Below are 14,848 nucleotides of genomic sequence, written 5' to 3'. Positions count from 1 at the left end.
ATGGATTGGATTGTCCTTCCCTCTTTAAATCCCATTTAAAGTCACAGGAGACAATATAAAATACCATCTATAAAATCTATCTGCTGAGACAAACACAGGAACTATATGAACACAACTACAAAACACTCTTCACAAAATTAAAACTAGATCTAAACAATTGGAAAAACATTGATTGCTCATGGGTGGGATGAGCTAATATAATAAAAATGACCAACCCAAACTACCCAAACTTCATTTATCTATTTAGTGTTATACACATTAAACTTTTTTACTTAGAGAAAACCATAACAAAGTTCATTTGGAAGAACAAAGGATCAAGGATATCCAGGGAAATAATGAAAAAAAAATACAAAGGAAGGTGGCCTTGTAGTCCCAGATCTCAAACTATATTACAAAGCAGCGGTCATCAAAACAATTTGGTACTGGGTAAGAGACAGAAAGGAGGATCAGTGGAATAGACTTGGGGTAAATGACCTCAGCAAGACAGTCTATGACAAACCCAAAGACCCCAGCTTTTGGGACAAAAATCCACTATTTGATAAAAAAAAAAACTGCTGGGAAAATCGGAAGACAGTGTGGGAGGGATTAGGTTTGGATCAACACCTCACAACCTACACCAAGATAAACTCAGAATGGGTGAATGACTTGAACATAAAGAAGGAAATTATAAGTAAATTAGGTGAATACAGAATAGTATACATGTCAGACCTTTGGGAAGGGAAAGATTTTAGAACCAAGCAACACTTAGAAAGAGTCACAAAATGTAAAATAAATAATTTTGACTACATCAAATTGAAAAGTTTTTGTACAAACAAAACCAATGTAACCAAAATTAGAAGGGAAGCAAGCAACAAATTGGGAAACAATCTTCATTTAAAAAAAAAAAAAACCTCTGACAAAGGTCTAATTACTCAAATTTATAAAGAGTTAAACCAGCGTACAAAAAATCATGTCATTCTCCAATTGAAAAATGGGCAAGGGACATGAATAGGCAGTTTTCAGATAAAGAAATCAAAACTATTAATAAGCACACAAAAAAGTGTTCGAAATCTTTTATAATCAGAGAGATGCAAATCAAAACAACACCTAGCAGATTGGCCAACATAACAGCAAAGGAAAGTAATGAATGCTGGAGGGGATGTGGCAAAGTGGGGACACCAATTCATTGCTGGTGGAGTTGTGAATTGATCCAACCATTCTGGAGGGCAATTTGGAACTATGCCCAAAGGGCAATAAAAGACTGTCTGCCTTTTGATCCAGCCATAGCACTGCTGGGTTTGTATCCCAAAGAGATAATAAGGAAAAAGACCTGTACAAGAATATTCATAGCTGCGCTCTTTGTGGTGGCAAAAAACTGGAAAATGAGGGGATGCCCTTCAATTGGGGAATGGCTGAACAAATTATGGTATATGTTGGTGATGGAATACTATTGTGCTAAAGGGAATAATAAAGTGAAGGAATTCCATGGAGACTGGAACAATCTCCAGGAAGTGATGCAGAACGAGAGGAGCAGAGCAAGGAGAACATTGTACACAGAGACTGAGACACTGTGGTACAATTGAAAGTAATGGACCTCTCCAATAGTGGCAATGCAATGTCCCTGAAACCATCTGCAGGGATCTATGAGAAAAAACACTATCCTCAAGAAGAGGACAAACTGTAGGAAAGGCAACTGCTTGACTACAGGGGTGGAGGGGATATGATTGAGGAGAGACTCTAAATGAACACCCTAATGCAAAAACCAATAACATGGAAATGAGTTCGGAATGAGGACACATGTGATACCCAGTGGAATCCCGCTTCAGCTAGGGGAGGGGGAAAGGGGAGAGAGAAGGATGATTTGTTTCCAATGAATAATGTATGAAAATGACCAAATAAAATAATGTTTAAAACTTCAAAAAATAAAATAAAATAAATTTACACACACACACACACACACACACACACACACACAGAAAAACAAACAAACAAATAAATAAATGAAAGCTGTAGACTGTGAAACAGATAAGAACTTGAAATAGCCACAATAAACATTGAACAGTAGAGGTCTTCATTATTAGTCAAGAACTGCTGAAAAATTTTTAAGAAAACAAATGGGGTAGGAAATAGGTTTAGAGTAGCATCTTGCCATAGCACAAATATACTAAATTCCAAATGAATATCCTAAACAGTTTTTTCCATCAAAAGAGAATAAGGCATCTTTAACAAACATGATTAAAGAAAAATCATAAAACATAAATGATATGACAAGATAAAAGGTGATTATGTAAAATGAAAAGACTTTTGCATAAAAAAATTAATTCAGCTACCATAAGCAGTTATCAACTAGAATTTTCACTAAACACCTTGATTCCCTATCAGAAAAGTTTAAAGCGCACAATCTATATATAAAATTGACATAAATTTATAAAACTAAAAGTTATTACCCAAGAGAAAACACAGGAACAAAGTTTTCAAAAGAAAAAATGGCATTTAAATATATATACCAGAAAATAATGGTCCAAATCACTAAAAGAATGCAAACTAAAACTGAGACATCATTACATACCTATCAAATGAGCAATTATGATTAAAAAAATGGAAATATTCAATGGTATATGGGTTATGGGGAAAATAGGTACTACCGAAAAAGCAACAAATAGGTCTAAATATTCTGGAAACAATTTCAAAGTCAGGGGAAGTCCCTAACTGTTTATACCCAAACTTCCCTATTCTCATAAAGGTCCTACTAACCTTCTAGACACCCAAGAATTCAACTTTGTTATTAACCTTGACTCCTTATTCTGTCACTGCATTTATATACTCAATTGCCTGATTTTGTAATTTCTAAATTGACTTCTATTCTGTTCCCTCTCAATTTATATGGCTACAACCAGAGTGATGGCAAACTCATGACATGGTGCCAAAGATGGCATGCAGAGTGCCCTCTGTGGGCATGTGGCTGCTCAGTTTGTTATTTGAAAGGCTGGGCGACTTGGGCAGAGCTGCTCCCCTCCCCCTCTCCATCATGCCTGATGGCATTTTTTCATATCCTCTGACCAGCAGCCCAATGGGTACAGCCTACAGTGGGTAAGGTGGGCTAGTCATGGGCAGCAGAGCTGGAGGAGAACAGAGCCCTTGGGCCATTCCTCTCTACACTGGCTGAGGACATTCCTCAGTTCACCTGCCTCAAGTCTTACTACATTCCAATTTATCCTCTACACTGTTTTTCCATGTCTCTTATTCCTCAAACTCAAGGCGCTCCCTTATCTCCAGATTCAAATATTATCTCCTACATTTGGTAAAGTCTTTCACAAATTGAATGTAGCCTACTTTACGACTAACTCATTTGTTATTCTTCCTTTACATGCATGCTGCTCCTCAAAAAAATGATCCTTCATTTTCCATATCTAGGTCTTTGTAATGGCAACCCTCATTACTGGATCTTGGAAGCCTTTGCTTTCTTCAGGACCAGCTAGTTGCTCCCTCTCTACCCGAAACCTTCTATCTATTTTGTCTTATGTTGGAGGGTGTGTGTGTGTGTGTGTGTGTGTGTGTGTGTGTGTGTGTGCGTGCGTGTGTGTGTGTGCGTGCGTGTGTGTGTGCGCGTGTGTGCGTGCGTGTTCACACACACATTTTATTTTTATATATATATATATATATATATATATATATAAATAAAATGAAAAACAATTGGCTTTAGAGTCGGAGGGCTTGTGTTCAAATGTTGCTTCTGACTCATACTCTGGGCAAATCTTCCTTGGGCCTCAATGTCCTCGCCTGTAAAATGATGGCAGGACTACAGAGGATGAGGTCCCTTCTATTTCGGGATCTATGGTCCTATGTACATATTCTGTATATGCACAGACACTCTTCACATTATCCAGATGTCTTCCTCTACTATTTCTTCCGTCACTCTTTGTTTAGGTTAAAGAGGTGGGTCCTTCTTGACAAACAACCTTGAGCAATCAATATATTAAAAATATATTTAAAATCCTAACTTCTCTAGCAAATTATCTTCATTGCTCCCCATTCTCTCTCCCTATCCTCTGGCTCCTTCCCAGCAGACTACAAATTCTTCTTAATAAGCTATTGTCTTTTCCTCCCAGTCCTGGCTGATTCCTTTAGAGCCACCTACAATGAGGTGCCTTTACTTCTACTCCTCTAATAAACTTTCTGCAATCTAGTTTATGATCCCATCATTCAAATTAAATTGCCTCCTCCAAAGTTACCAATATCTTACTGACCCAATCCAATGGCCTTTTTTTAATCAATCCTCATTCCCTCAAACTGTTGATACTGTTTCATCTCCCTCTCTTCCATCTCCGATTGTCCTTCTTTCCTTCCCTCCCCTCTTCCATCCAAGTATCTATTACATTCTTATGCTCCTGTTTACCTTCCTATCTGTCCCATTACTGACTCCTGTGGGGTTATTCACTGGTAATCCCTTTATCATGTCTTGTCTAGACTACTGCAATAGTGTTTAAACTTGTCTCCTTGCTTAAAGGGTTTCCCCATTCCCATGTCTTACCACTCAGCTGCCAGTGGCCAAATTTTCCAAAGTATGGGTATCACTATGTCATTTATCAACAATGAGCTCCAGTGGCTTCCAATTACCCTCATGAGCTATATATAAATTTTTTCTAAAATACTTTAAAGTCTTCAAAACCCTAATTGGTCCACATATTCCTCCTTCAAGCAACACAGCACTCCAATGATCATCTCCATGCATTTAAACTCTCTGTCCTGCATAAATGGAATGTTCTACTCCAAAATCTCTGACTTTGGTTTTTCCCTGACTGGCTTAAAAGACTCAGCTCCAATACCATCTACTCCACAAAGCCTTCCCCAGTTCACCCAGCTGCTATTGCTCTCCACCTACTCTGTCCTCTTATGCACTATCTTCCCTAATAGATTATAGGCTTAACCATCTCCCCCATAGACAACTCTTTGATGGCAAAGGCTATATTTTTACCTTTTCGGGGTATCCTTTAGTAAATGTTTAATTAATACTTGTTGAGTTACTGATAAAACATAAGCTCTCTAAAGACAGGTATATTTTTGTCTTTGTAATACTTGCACCCGGAACTTAATAAATGCGTGTAAAGGCATATACGACAAAGTCAGGATTCATAGCAGTATTATTTTGGATGAACAAAAGGCTGGGAAAATTTAACAAACTGAATATTAAGTTAAAAGAATATTTCTATGCTCTAAAGAACATGTTATAAAGAATTCAGAGAAAACATGGAGAATGTATGAACTGAGAAACATGAATAATATCCTCAATGACCATAATAACATAAATGAAGATGAACAGAATTCAACTCAAATTAAAAAGGCTGGTGTTAACTGATATTAACAAACATTAATTTACAATAAAGAATAACTATCTGTTGTCAGTACTTCCTGTTAAGTAATAGTAAACTCTATGGGCAATTACAATCACTCATTTAGACTGTTTAGCTGGCTAAAAATCAGAACTATGAGAGATTCACTTCCTGGGAAGTAATCATTCTGTCAAAACAATTAACAGTAAAAAAGTTCAGGGTTGATTCTTCCCTCCTATCGTGTGTGTGTGTGTGTGTGTGTGTGTGTGTGTGTGTGTGTGTGTGTGTGTAAATAGACATATACATATACATATACATATATATGTATATATATATATATATATAAAAAATTTCTTTCACACTAGTGACATCCAAGATTAAGGTGGGTTACCTGAAGCTGCATGTGGTTTCCCTTTTTGTCATTCTAGTGTCTATTAACCCAAAATTTCAACTATCCTAGATACTTCACTCTTCAACCAAGCCAGTTAGTTAACTAAGTTGTTATTCTGAGTTCGATGATGATGATGACAACTAGCTTTTATATGTCTGGCACTGTGCCAAGCACTAAATTATTATATCATGCAATCCTCACAACAACTATTATATCCCAATTTTACATATGAAGAAACTCAAGAGCCACACAGCTACTAAGTATCTGAAGTCAGTTTTTTACCTCATATTTTCCTGACTCCAAGCCCAACACTCTCTCTACTGTACCATCTAGCTGCCCCAATACATGCTGCAAATTCAAATTATGTTTGATATCATGTGTTCTATATATTGCATTTTATCTAAGACATATAAATGTTTTGCAAATGAAACTGGTCAAACCATTATGGAAAGCAATTTGCAAAAATCCAAATTACCAAAATGTTCATAATCCTATGACCAACAGATTCCACAAGTGGTTAAGGACAGCAAGTAAAGACCCAAATATAAAGCATTGCTTATGACAACAAAAAATACGCCTGACAATTAGGTAAAGGCTGAGATGAATAAATGCAGTGATATATAACTTAAAGATAGATAAGAAAAATTCAAATAAGCATTGAAAGCACATATAAAATGAGGCAAACTAGACAGGTAAATGAATACATGTCGACTATAAGGTGGCAAAAAGTCTCGTAAAAGAATACTCAAATCCCACTTAAGAAAAATCATTCTGAGGCTTTCACTTCTTTAAAAATAAAGACAACAGTAGCTTCTATCCTAAGATTTGTGTGGGCATCAACTGAGAATATATGCAACGTGCTTTGCAAGCTTCAAAGTGCCAAATGCTAACTGGTTCTACTAGTAATAGTAGTAGCAAGCTGGTGATAGCTAAAAGGACAAAATCCTCCTGTTTTTGATAAACATGGGATGGTTTGATTGTTTGTTCAAAGTATATTATATTGAAACAAAATTTATCATATTTGACTTTATAATTAAATAATATTCTCTTTTTATACACTCTATAATTCCAACCAAATTAAACAACACCTTAATTTTTATTGCTACCTTTCCTTTCCACGGATGTAAAACCCCATGGAAGTACTTTCCATTCTTCTGCCCCAGTTGAATTTAGAGTTCATCTCTTCGATGAAAGGCTTCTTTATTTTCCCCATATGAAAGAATTTTATCTCAAGTTTTCACATGGCATAGTCCTTTCCTTTGCCTTCTTCCTTTTAAACTTTGTTCTATAATTTGAAAATGTCTACATATATTTTCCAATGGGCTAGTAGATTTCCAATGGGCTAGAGACTATTGCTTTTCTTTTTATCAACAATGCCTAGCACAGTGCTTTATAGTCAATATTTGCTTAAATGGATTCTCTATCATCTAAATAAACAGAAACTTTACAATATTACAAATATTTCTCACTTATAAACCACTCTTAAAGAAAAATTCTTTTAGCCTTACACAGAACAACTAACTTCAGAGACTTCCTTTTGGTGAGAAAAAGGCTTCTATTTCACATCAACCGAACTTACATATTAACACTTAAACTTAAGCCAAAATTTCCAGCATTAAGATTTTAGAATACTCCTTTTAGAATTGCTAAGTTGCCAGGCATGGTGGTGTTACCTTTGTTTGTTTAAACCCTTACATTCTCTGTCCTAGTATCAGTTCTAAGACAAAACAATGGCAAGGGCTAGGCAATCAGGATAAAGTGGCATGCCCAGGGTCAGACAACTAGAAAGTGCCTTGAAGTTCTATTCACTGTGCTACTTGGCTGCTTCAGTTGTACACATTTGAAATTGCTACTTGTTTATGCTCTAGAATTCTAAGATACAACAGTGCTAGCTGTTGTAGTAGGGTGTCCATAATAATTCTGACACCTCAAGAAATTTATCTATGAAGTCATCTCCCTCCCCCAATCCCAGCTAAACCAGACTCCCAACAGAAACAAATTTGGGCCTGTCAGTAAACACAAGCCCCTGGGTGAGATGAAGACATTTTCCAAAACAGAACAAATGAGAGTCATGAAATTAGCTCTGTAGGAAATTTCAAATGAGACATCCCATTGCCAGGTTGGAAGAGTGAATAGTTTAGATATATTGTAATTACATAGAAAAACCGCTGTCTTTAATTAAAGCTACAGAATACCAATCCAAGAATACCTCTATGAGTCTGTTTTAAGTCTATCTGGTCAGCATTTGTGAAAAATAAATGGGTATTCTAAGCGAAACTCAGCAATAAGATAACATCTGGCTGACTTTAAAAAGCAAAAAAGGGCAGATGTCTCCTATCTGACCACTCAATCACATACATCTTCTAATATATGGATGGTGAACTATGGCATGGGTGCCAAAGATGGCATGCAGTGCAAGCACAGAGTGGCCACTCCTTTACACCTACCCCAAGTTCCTTACTAGGAAGGCAGGACTTGGGCAGAGTTGCTCACCTCCCTCTCTACCATGCCTGACCTTTATTCAAACCCCCCACCCCTCCACATAGCAGTTCAATTGGAATGCTTCCTCCCTCTCCTATGTGTAATTTTTACATAGCTGATTTTTTTTAAATCAAAGCTTCATTTTGAAAGGATCCATTAACCTTGCTACCTAAAGGCATACACCCATGGATGTGTTCATGGAAACTGGTAAAGTTCTGATACTATGAATTAAGATAGTGATTATCTAAATCTATGTCTATGAAAGACTAATGTATACCAAAGAGTCAAACCTTCCCTTAATGATCTCTCCACCCTGGGTAAGTAAGAATCTCCCCCTAACAGCAATGAAAAAATAAACTAAACACAAAGAACCCTAACCAGCAATTGTTCCAGTGGTCCTCAAAAGCCTATCAGGATACTTGCTTATAATTTGAAACCCTAGAAAATCCTTAATTGCAGGCTATTTAATAAATGGGCATTGCATTGAGAGCTATATAGAAGATGGGTAGAAAGGTAGAGAAGATGAATTAAGGATTTCCATGTGAAATACCGGAATATCAGATCAATTATTTTCCTATCGGTCTCCTAAAATCATGAGTTCTTTCCCTCACAATTATAGGTGTGAATTACTAAAAACACACCTACACACAAAGGAATTCATAAAAAATTCAGAAAGATTTATTAACTGATATAATTAAGTGAATAATCATGTGACCAGCAACATAGAGGACTAATCACTCAAAGCTCCCTACACCCTACCCTCAACCATAAACCCCCAAGAAATCCTCTGCCAGATATAAAGTAATAACAACTAAGTCACAGAAGGTAAATTCATTTGTAAATTAAAAATGGAAAACCTTAATACTTATACTTCTGGCAGTCCTTCAATTCCCTTCTCCTCTCCCCCTCCCCCCCCAAGACCAAAGGAGAAGGTTGAGTCCCAAGGGACACAGATCGGACTGCTTTAATAGTTTCCAAAATTCTTCCTACCTAGTCATTATAAGGGAGAGAGAAGCAGAGAGAAGAACCTAAATAAAGTGAATGGTCATGAAAACACAGAGGGGGAAATCTGCTGAACCCTTAAGAGGTTACTCAGGGCAGGGGCCTACAGATAAACTCCAACCTCCACCATCCACTGAAAGAAAGCTAAGGCAGTCTAGAAACCAATTAGCAATCTTCTCATGAGCAAGGGAAAGGAAGAACCAGAGTGACTGAAGAAAAAGAGGGAATGGAGGGTGGCCAAAATAAAATAGTCAGTACATAAGCAAATAAACCAACAGAGAAGATACTAAAACAACCAGGAAAAGACAAAGCTCTCTTAACAAGTATTATAAGAGTAAGTTAATCAATCAAGCAAATGAGAAAGAAACCTGTGGACTACCCAGTGGGCATGGAAATAACAAGAAACTCTATTTTGCTTCAAAAGATAAATAAAATTTATAAAAGAAAAACTTAGCAAGAAGCAAAGGTTCTTGGAGCTTAATAATCAATTAGCACATGAGAAAATACTGACCACATGATACCTATGGATTGAGAGAGACACAGATCTGAAACACAAAAACAATCAGGTGGAAACAAATATGGCAAAAAGAAGAAAAAAGGTCACAATGTAAAAAGATAAAATAAGAGTAAATTTTAACATAAAATAATTACACAATAACCACAATATAAATGGAAAGAACAGAAACTTGTCACTGTGTAATCCCATCTTCACAGTATTTTACAATGACCAAGCATTTAGCACTGGAGAAAAAGGTGAGAAAGCAAAACGTCCATTCTTCTATGCAGAGGTAGAGAACTATGGTTATGGAATATTATATACACTATTATATACTCTTAATATGTGGTGATTGGTTGTGCTAAGTTAAAGTGCTTTTGTTCTCTTCCCTTAAAAAAAATTCTTTGTTACAAGACTGCTCACTGAGTAGGGAGTAGATATATACATGATGACATAAAAAAGGAATTAATTCAAAATTTTAAATACAAAAAAGAGATGTAAATATATAAAAAGATGTTGAAAGAATTAGTCAGGTTCTTGAGTAATTATTTTTCAAAATACAAACGCCCACAAATCTTCCTGAAATAGTCATTTCTTACTGAATTCTCAGATTGCTCCAACTACTTCCATCTGTGACATCTTAAAAACAAAAATAGAAGGGAAGATGGGAGGGATGTGTGTGTAAATTTTGAAAACCTTGCTATTTCCTACCTTGGCAAAAAAAAGTTACAATTGCCTCTTAAATGAGAGAGCCAATGGGCCCAGTCTGCATTGACTCTTAACTACCACTACCATTAAGGTCAGGTCACAAACCAGCATCTTCCTATAATTTCTAGAAATTTTTCTGTTTCAATTGCCATAAGAGTTCAGAAGCCTGGTTTTTCAGAATGGTAATATATAGCAATTCCTTTTCAAAATAGTCCCTAATAAGAATCCTTACCTGTTTTCTGACAAAATACGGGGGCTAGCAAGAAGCAAATAATCCATTAGTGCTGGCTGGGCATAAAGCAGGGCCACAGAATTTTAATTTTTAAAACAAAAGGAAAAAAATCAAAAGTAAACTGGTTTTCTCTCACTCAAGTTTGTTTTTATATCTCTATTATATTAGAATTTATGTCCCAAAGATGTGTGTACATACACATACCACACATATAATCAGGTCATTCAATCTCTGTAGATCTCAGGTTCTTCAGGATGCTTATAAAATAAGGTCTCTGAGCTTATTCATCAAATCTAAAATTGTAAATTCTAATTGAAGAAAATGAGGGGAAAACAATCATTTAACTGAGCATAGCATATAAATAAAGACTGGATCTGATTCTTGCAGAAAGACATAACTAGACTGCTAAGCCTCACCCCACTTCCACTAATGAGATTTAAGAAGCACTATAACTTGTAGCTCATGAAATGATGATCTTTTGGCCAAACTCAGAATAGTAGTACACAGGCACACTTTGGTATATCATTTGCACAAAGATTTACCTAATAGCTGGTCAAGCTTCAAAAGCCATCAATATAAGTAAATCTCATCATAAAGGAACAGAAGAATAGTTCCCATTAAAAAGAATGGAACTATTCACAAGAAAAAGGGCTACTAGAGGTATACAGATAGACAGATGTGCATATATAGGAATGTTTAAAATGACAAGCAAGAAGGATTAAAAAAAAAGAACAATCCCCAAATAACAATGAATGTTTTTTAAAAAATGAATACTGACCAAATATTTAGGCCTGAAAAAGAATTTGCTATCAAAGGTAAAATGTAATAGCCACATTTCAGCATAAGTTAAATATGCATGCTCATTTTTTAAAGTTAGGACATTAAAAACCAAATATGTGAGCTGGTAAAGAATTATCTGCAGCTCAGTTATTTTTCAATTTTCAATTAAGAGTTTTATTTGTATAAAGGAACAAAATAACTGGATAACAAAATAACTGAGAAACACTATGAAATGAGATCTAAATTAGGCAAGTTTTGGCCTTCACAAATATATCCAAACATATATCCAAAGCCTACTTCAAATATTTAAAACACATACCTTCCTCCTATTGAGTCGTCTTGTGGTTGGGCCCCGGCAGTGTTCCTCTGTGAACGTCGCAGTGACCCCCCTGGATTGTTATTAGGCCGGTTGGACATTGGCACCTCTCTCCTGAAGGGACATACCCTTTCTAGACACTACCATTCACTGAGAAGGAGAAAGATAAATTCTGATCAAATTCAAGTGACAACATATATAAGATTTTTTTTAAAAAAACTTTGGAAAAATGAAGGCAATGTTCTAAAAAAGTTAACATTTTGATAATACATTATCAAATACAACAATAATAATAATATAGCATTCATATAAACAGTTATTAATTTCAAATCCATCCTCAGGCACTAGTCAATTTACTTAACTATAAAATGGGGTTCATAAAGTGCCGTACTGTCACAAGGTTACTATAATTATCAAATGAAATCTTTGTGAAGCACCTAAACCTGTAGATGCTATTAATAAATGCTTGGTCCCTTCTCTTCCAATTAGATGGGTTTAAAAGGATAAAAGTTTTGTGCTTATTAAATTTCTTAATAAAGAATTAAACTTCATATCTATATCCAATTGTACGCAAAAACTTATGGGATAGTAATCCGTGGTCAAGAAGCCACATTTATTAAACTTGAATATCAAGCGTCTATTATTTCCTAAATCTACAAAGTCTTTCAGCCAACAACGTAAGGCAGGCAAACAGTTGCCAATGTATTGAGAAGTCGAGTAATTTGTGCTACAGTCCTACTCAATGTTTGAGGCCAGATTTCAAAAGATTTTGCTTAAAACAGGGCATGAGTTTTTAGCAATATTACTTTTATTCAAATATATGAACATGGCACAAGTGTGATTACTATAATTTTATAAGCAAAGGAAGAATATTCTTAACAGAAGTAGGGCCAATAGCTCTGAATTGCCTATTTCCTGTTACTAAATAGCCACTTAAATATTAAAATAATTCTAATAGCATGTTAACTTCACATATACCCTGACACCATTTCTCAGGAGCTGAAGTATTATTCTGTAACTTGAAGCTAATGCAGCCATTTCCCAGGCCCATTTGCAACTACTTTCATGTTTTGTATGCCCTCTACAAAGTCCAGCTATCAAGTAAACTTCTTCATTGGAAATCTTTTAAGAATAATGTTTAAATGTAAAGTTCAATAGAAAATGAGTCAACACAGAATCATTACAAGGGAGTTTTGGAGAGGACAAGGAAGATCTGAATCACAGATAACAGAAATACCAAGTATTTATTAAGCATAGTTCCAAACATAATAAGGACATGTTGGGGATACCAAGACAAAAAAGCTGACATTGAATAAGCAAATGTTTATGTACAAAAACATACACAAAATAATTACCTATGTTTCACTCCAATGCAAACCTCCATCCCTCCCCTCATCCTTCTTTCACTTGCTTCCTAATCCTATGTGATAACATAACCCCTCAACTGGAATGACTTTCTCCAAAACTGCCAATTATTAAAGATATGATAGCCTCCATGTTTATCATCAATCATCTTTATTTCCAGTCAAATGAGACCACTGAAAATTCAATGGGGAAAAAAAGTGGTGGGAAAAGAAATATAAAACTCTACAATGTTACAAGGGAATCACTTTAAAAGACTGATATATATTAATTTAAGGTCGCCAAGGAATTCAGCTATGTAATTCCTAAATGAAAACTCAAGTTTGCAGTCAATCTTTTATGGAGTTTAATTACAATAGGAGGAAGAAAGGAATTAGAGATAGAGAGAGAGAAAAAGGGAGAGAAGGGAATAGGGCTTAAATACCCCTTCTGTTTAGGCTGGGCCAAAAGGCCCAAGCCCTTAGATAGCTGGGGCAAAGAAAGGAGATCAGTCCCTAATACTCACATGACCAAAATGGAGAAATAGTCTCAGAGGCCCCCACCTTCAGCTTCCTTCAGAGCAAGCTTCTCAGAGTACACTCCACTACTTCCACAAACTCCTCAACCCCCTTGAGTCTTCAGACCCCCCTGATCTTTAAGGAAACCATCCAAGTTGCCTCCCCTCAGTTCTCACATCTACCAATCACTGTCCATCAATTTCCCTGTGCCAATGGAGGCTCTAGCTTAACCCAGGACCGCCCAGAGGCTTTGCACATGTCTGTTGAAGGTCATATTTTCAAATGATTAAATCTTTGCTCCTTTGCTACAGCCCTTTCTAAATCCTGTTAACCTGAGTAGGGTAGAGATTGGAATAATTTTGATCTAGGCTGCAGCCCTTACTCAATCCTGTTAGGACTGAATAGGGTGGAGATTGATTCCAAGTATCTCCATTGTATCAATTCTAAAATCAATCATGACTCAAAGAAATTCCTGTTCTATGCTTAAGCATAGGTCAAAGTCCTTTCCATTGTTCAGCAAAAGGTTTCTGTCCTAAAGTAATCTTAAGAAGGGAAGAGAAGGAACCTCCCATGCCAATGGGGTTCCCATTCCAATAGACTATCAGTAAGAAATTTTCCAAGTATGAAATATCCCAATGGTGAAATTTCCAACATTTATAAGTCTAAGGAATTTTGAGGTTTACAACAGCTAAAAAACACAAAACGATATATTTATGTGGTGGGGCTGATGATCTTAGAAAGATACTGCAATTGTTCTGGTTTTTAAAAAGACAAAAAGGAAAAAGCAGTGTATTAATAGAAAAATAACTTGCTGTGGAGGAAGTATTCAACCTTCTATTCCTATAATACATCTTATTCCAGGTTCTTAGAAGTTCCTCACTAGTTATAAGGTGAAAGCTGTTTACATCTAAGCCCTACCAAGTCTCTTTCCATTTTCCGTCTTGTGATAATCACTTTTCCAACTTATTGTTGAAGGGCTACAAATTGATTTATAAAACCACAAATTTATAATCACCCAAAGGCAACTAATCTATTTTCCTCCAGTTAAAATGAACCTATGAAATAAAAATGATGATTCTATCTAAATTAATTTAAATATTTACTGGCAAACCCAACTATCAAGGGATTTTAGATCTAAAACAAGAAAATGCATCCTAAGAATGAAAATGCAAGAACCTCAAAAGAAATAATAAAGAAAAAAGGAGAAGGAATAACCAGAAATTACAATGATAAAATAATCCCAAACTATTAGGGTAGTAATCATTAAAATAATT

At 35.7% G+C, this 14,848-nt stretch overlaps 1 protein-coding gene across 50 annotated transcripts in view; it reads right to left on the bottom strand.

Moving 5' to 3' along the window:
• TRIP12 (thyroid hormone receptor interactor 12) overlaps positions 1-14,848 on the bottom strand; it is a 167,680-nt gene that overhangs the window by 88,667 nt on the left and 64,165 nt on the right. For all 50 annotated transcript variants that reach the window (XM_001364975.5, XM_056807049.1, XM_056807059.1 and 47 more), the window contains exon 3: positions 11,719-11,865. In XM_001364975.5, coding sequence (XP_001365012.2) covers positions 11,719-11,816 — 98 coding nt within the window. In that variant the 5' untranslated portion in view covers positions 11,817-11,865. The remainder of the gene's footprint in view (positions 1-11,718; positions 11,866-14,848) is intronic.

Source organism: Monodelphis domestica, chromosome 8, assembly GCF_027887165.1.
Source record: "Monodelphis domestica isolate mMonDom1 chromosome 8, mMonDom1.pri, whole genome shotgun sequence".
Lineage (NCBI taxonomy): Eukaryota > Metazoa > Chordata > Mammalia > Didelphimorphia > Didelphidae > Monodelphis > Monodelphis domestica.
Note: the sequence above shows the minus strand (reverse complement) of the source record. Positions and strands in the feature narration are given on the sequence as shown.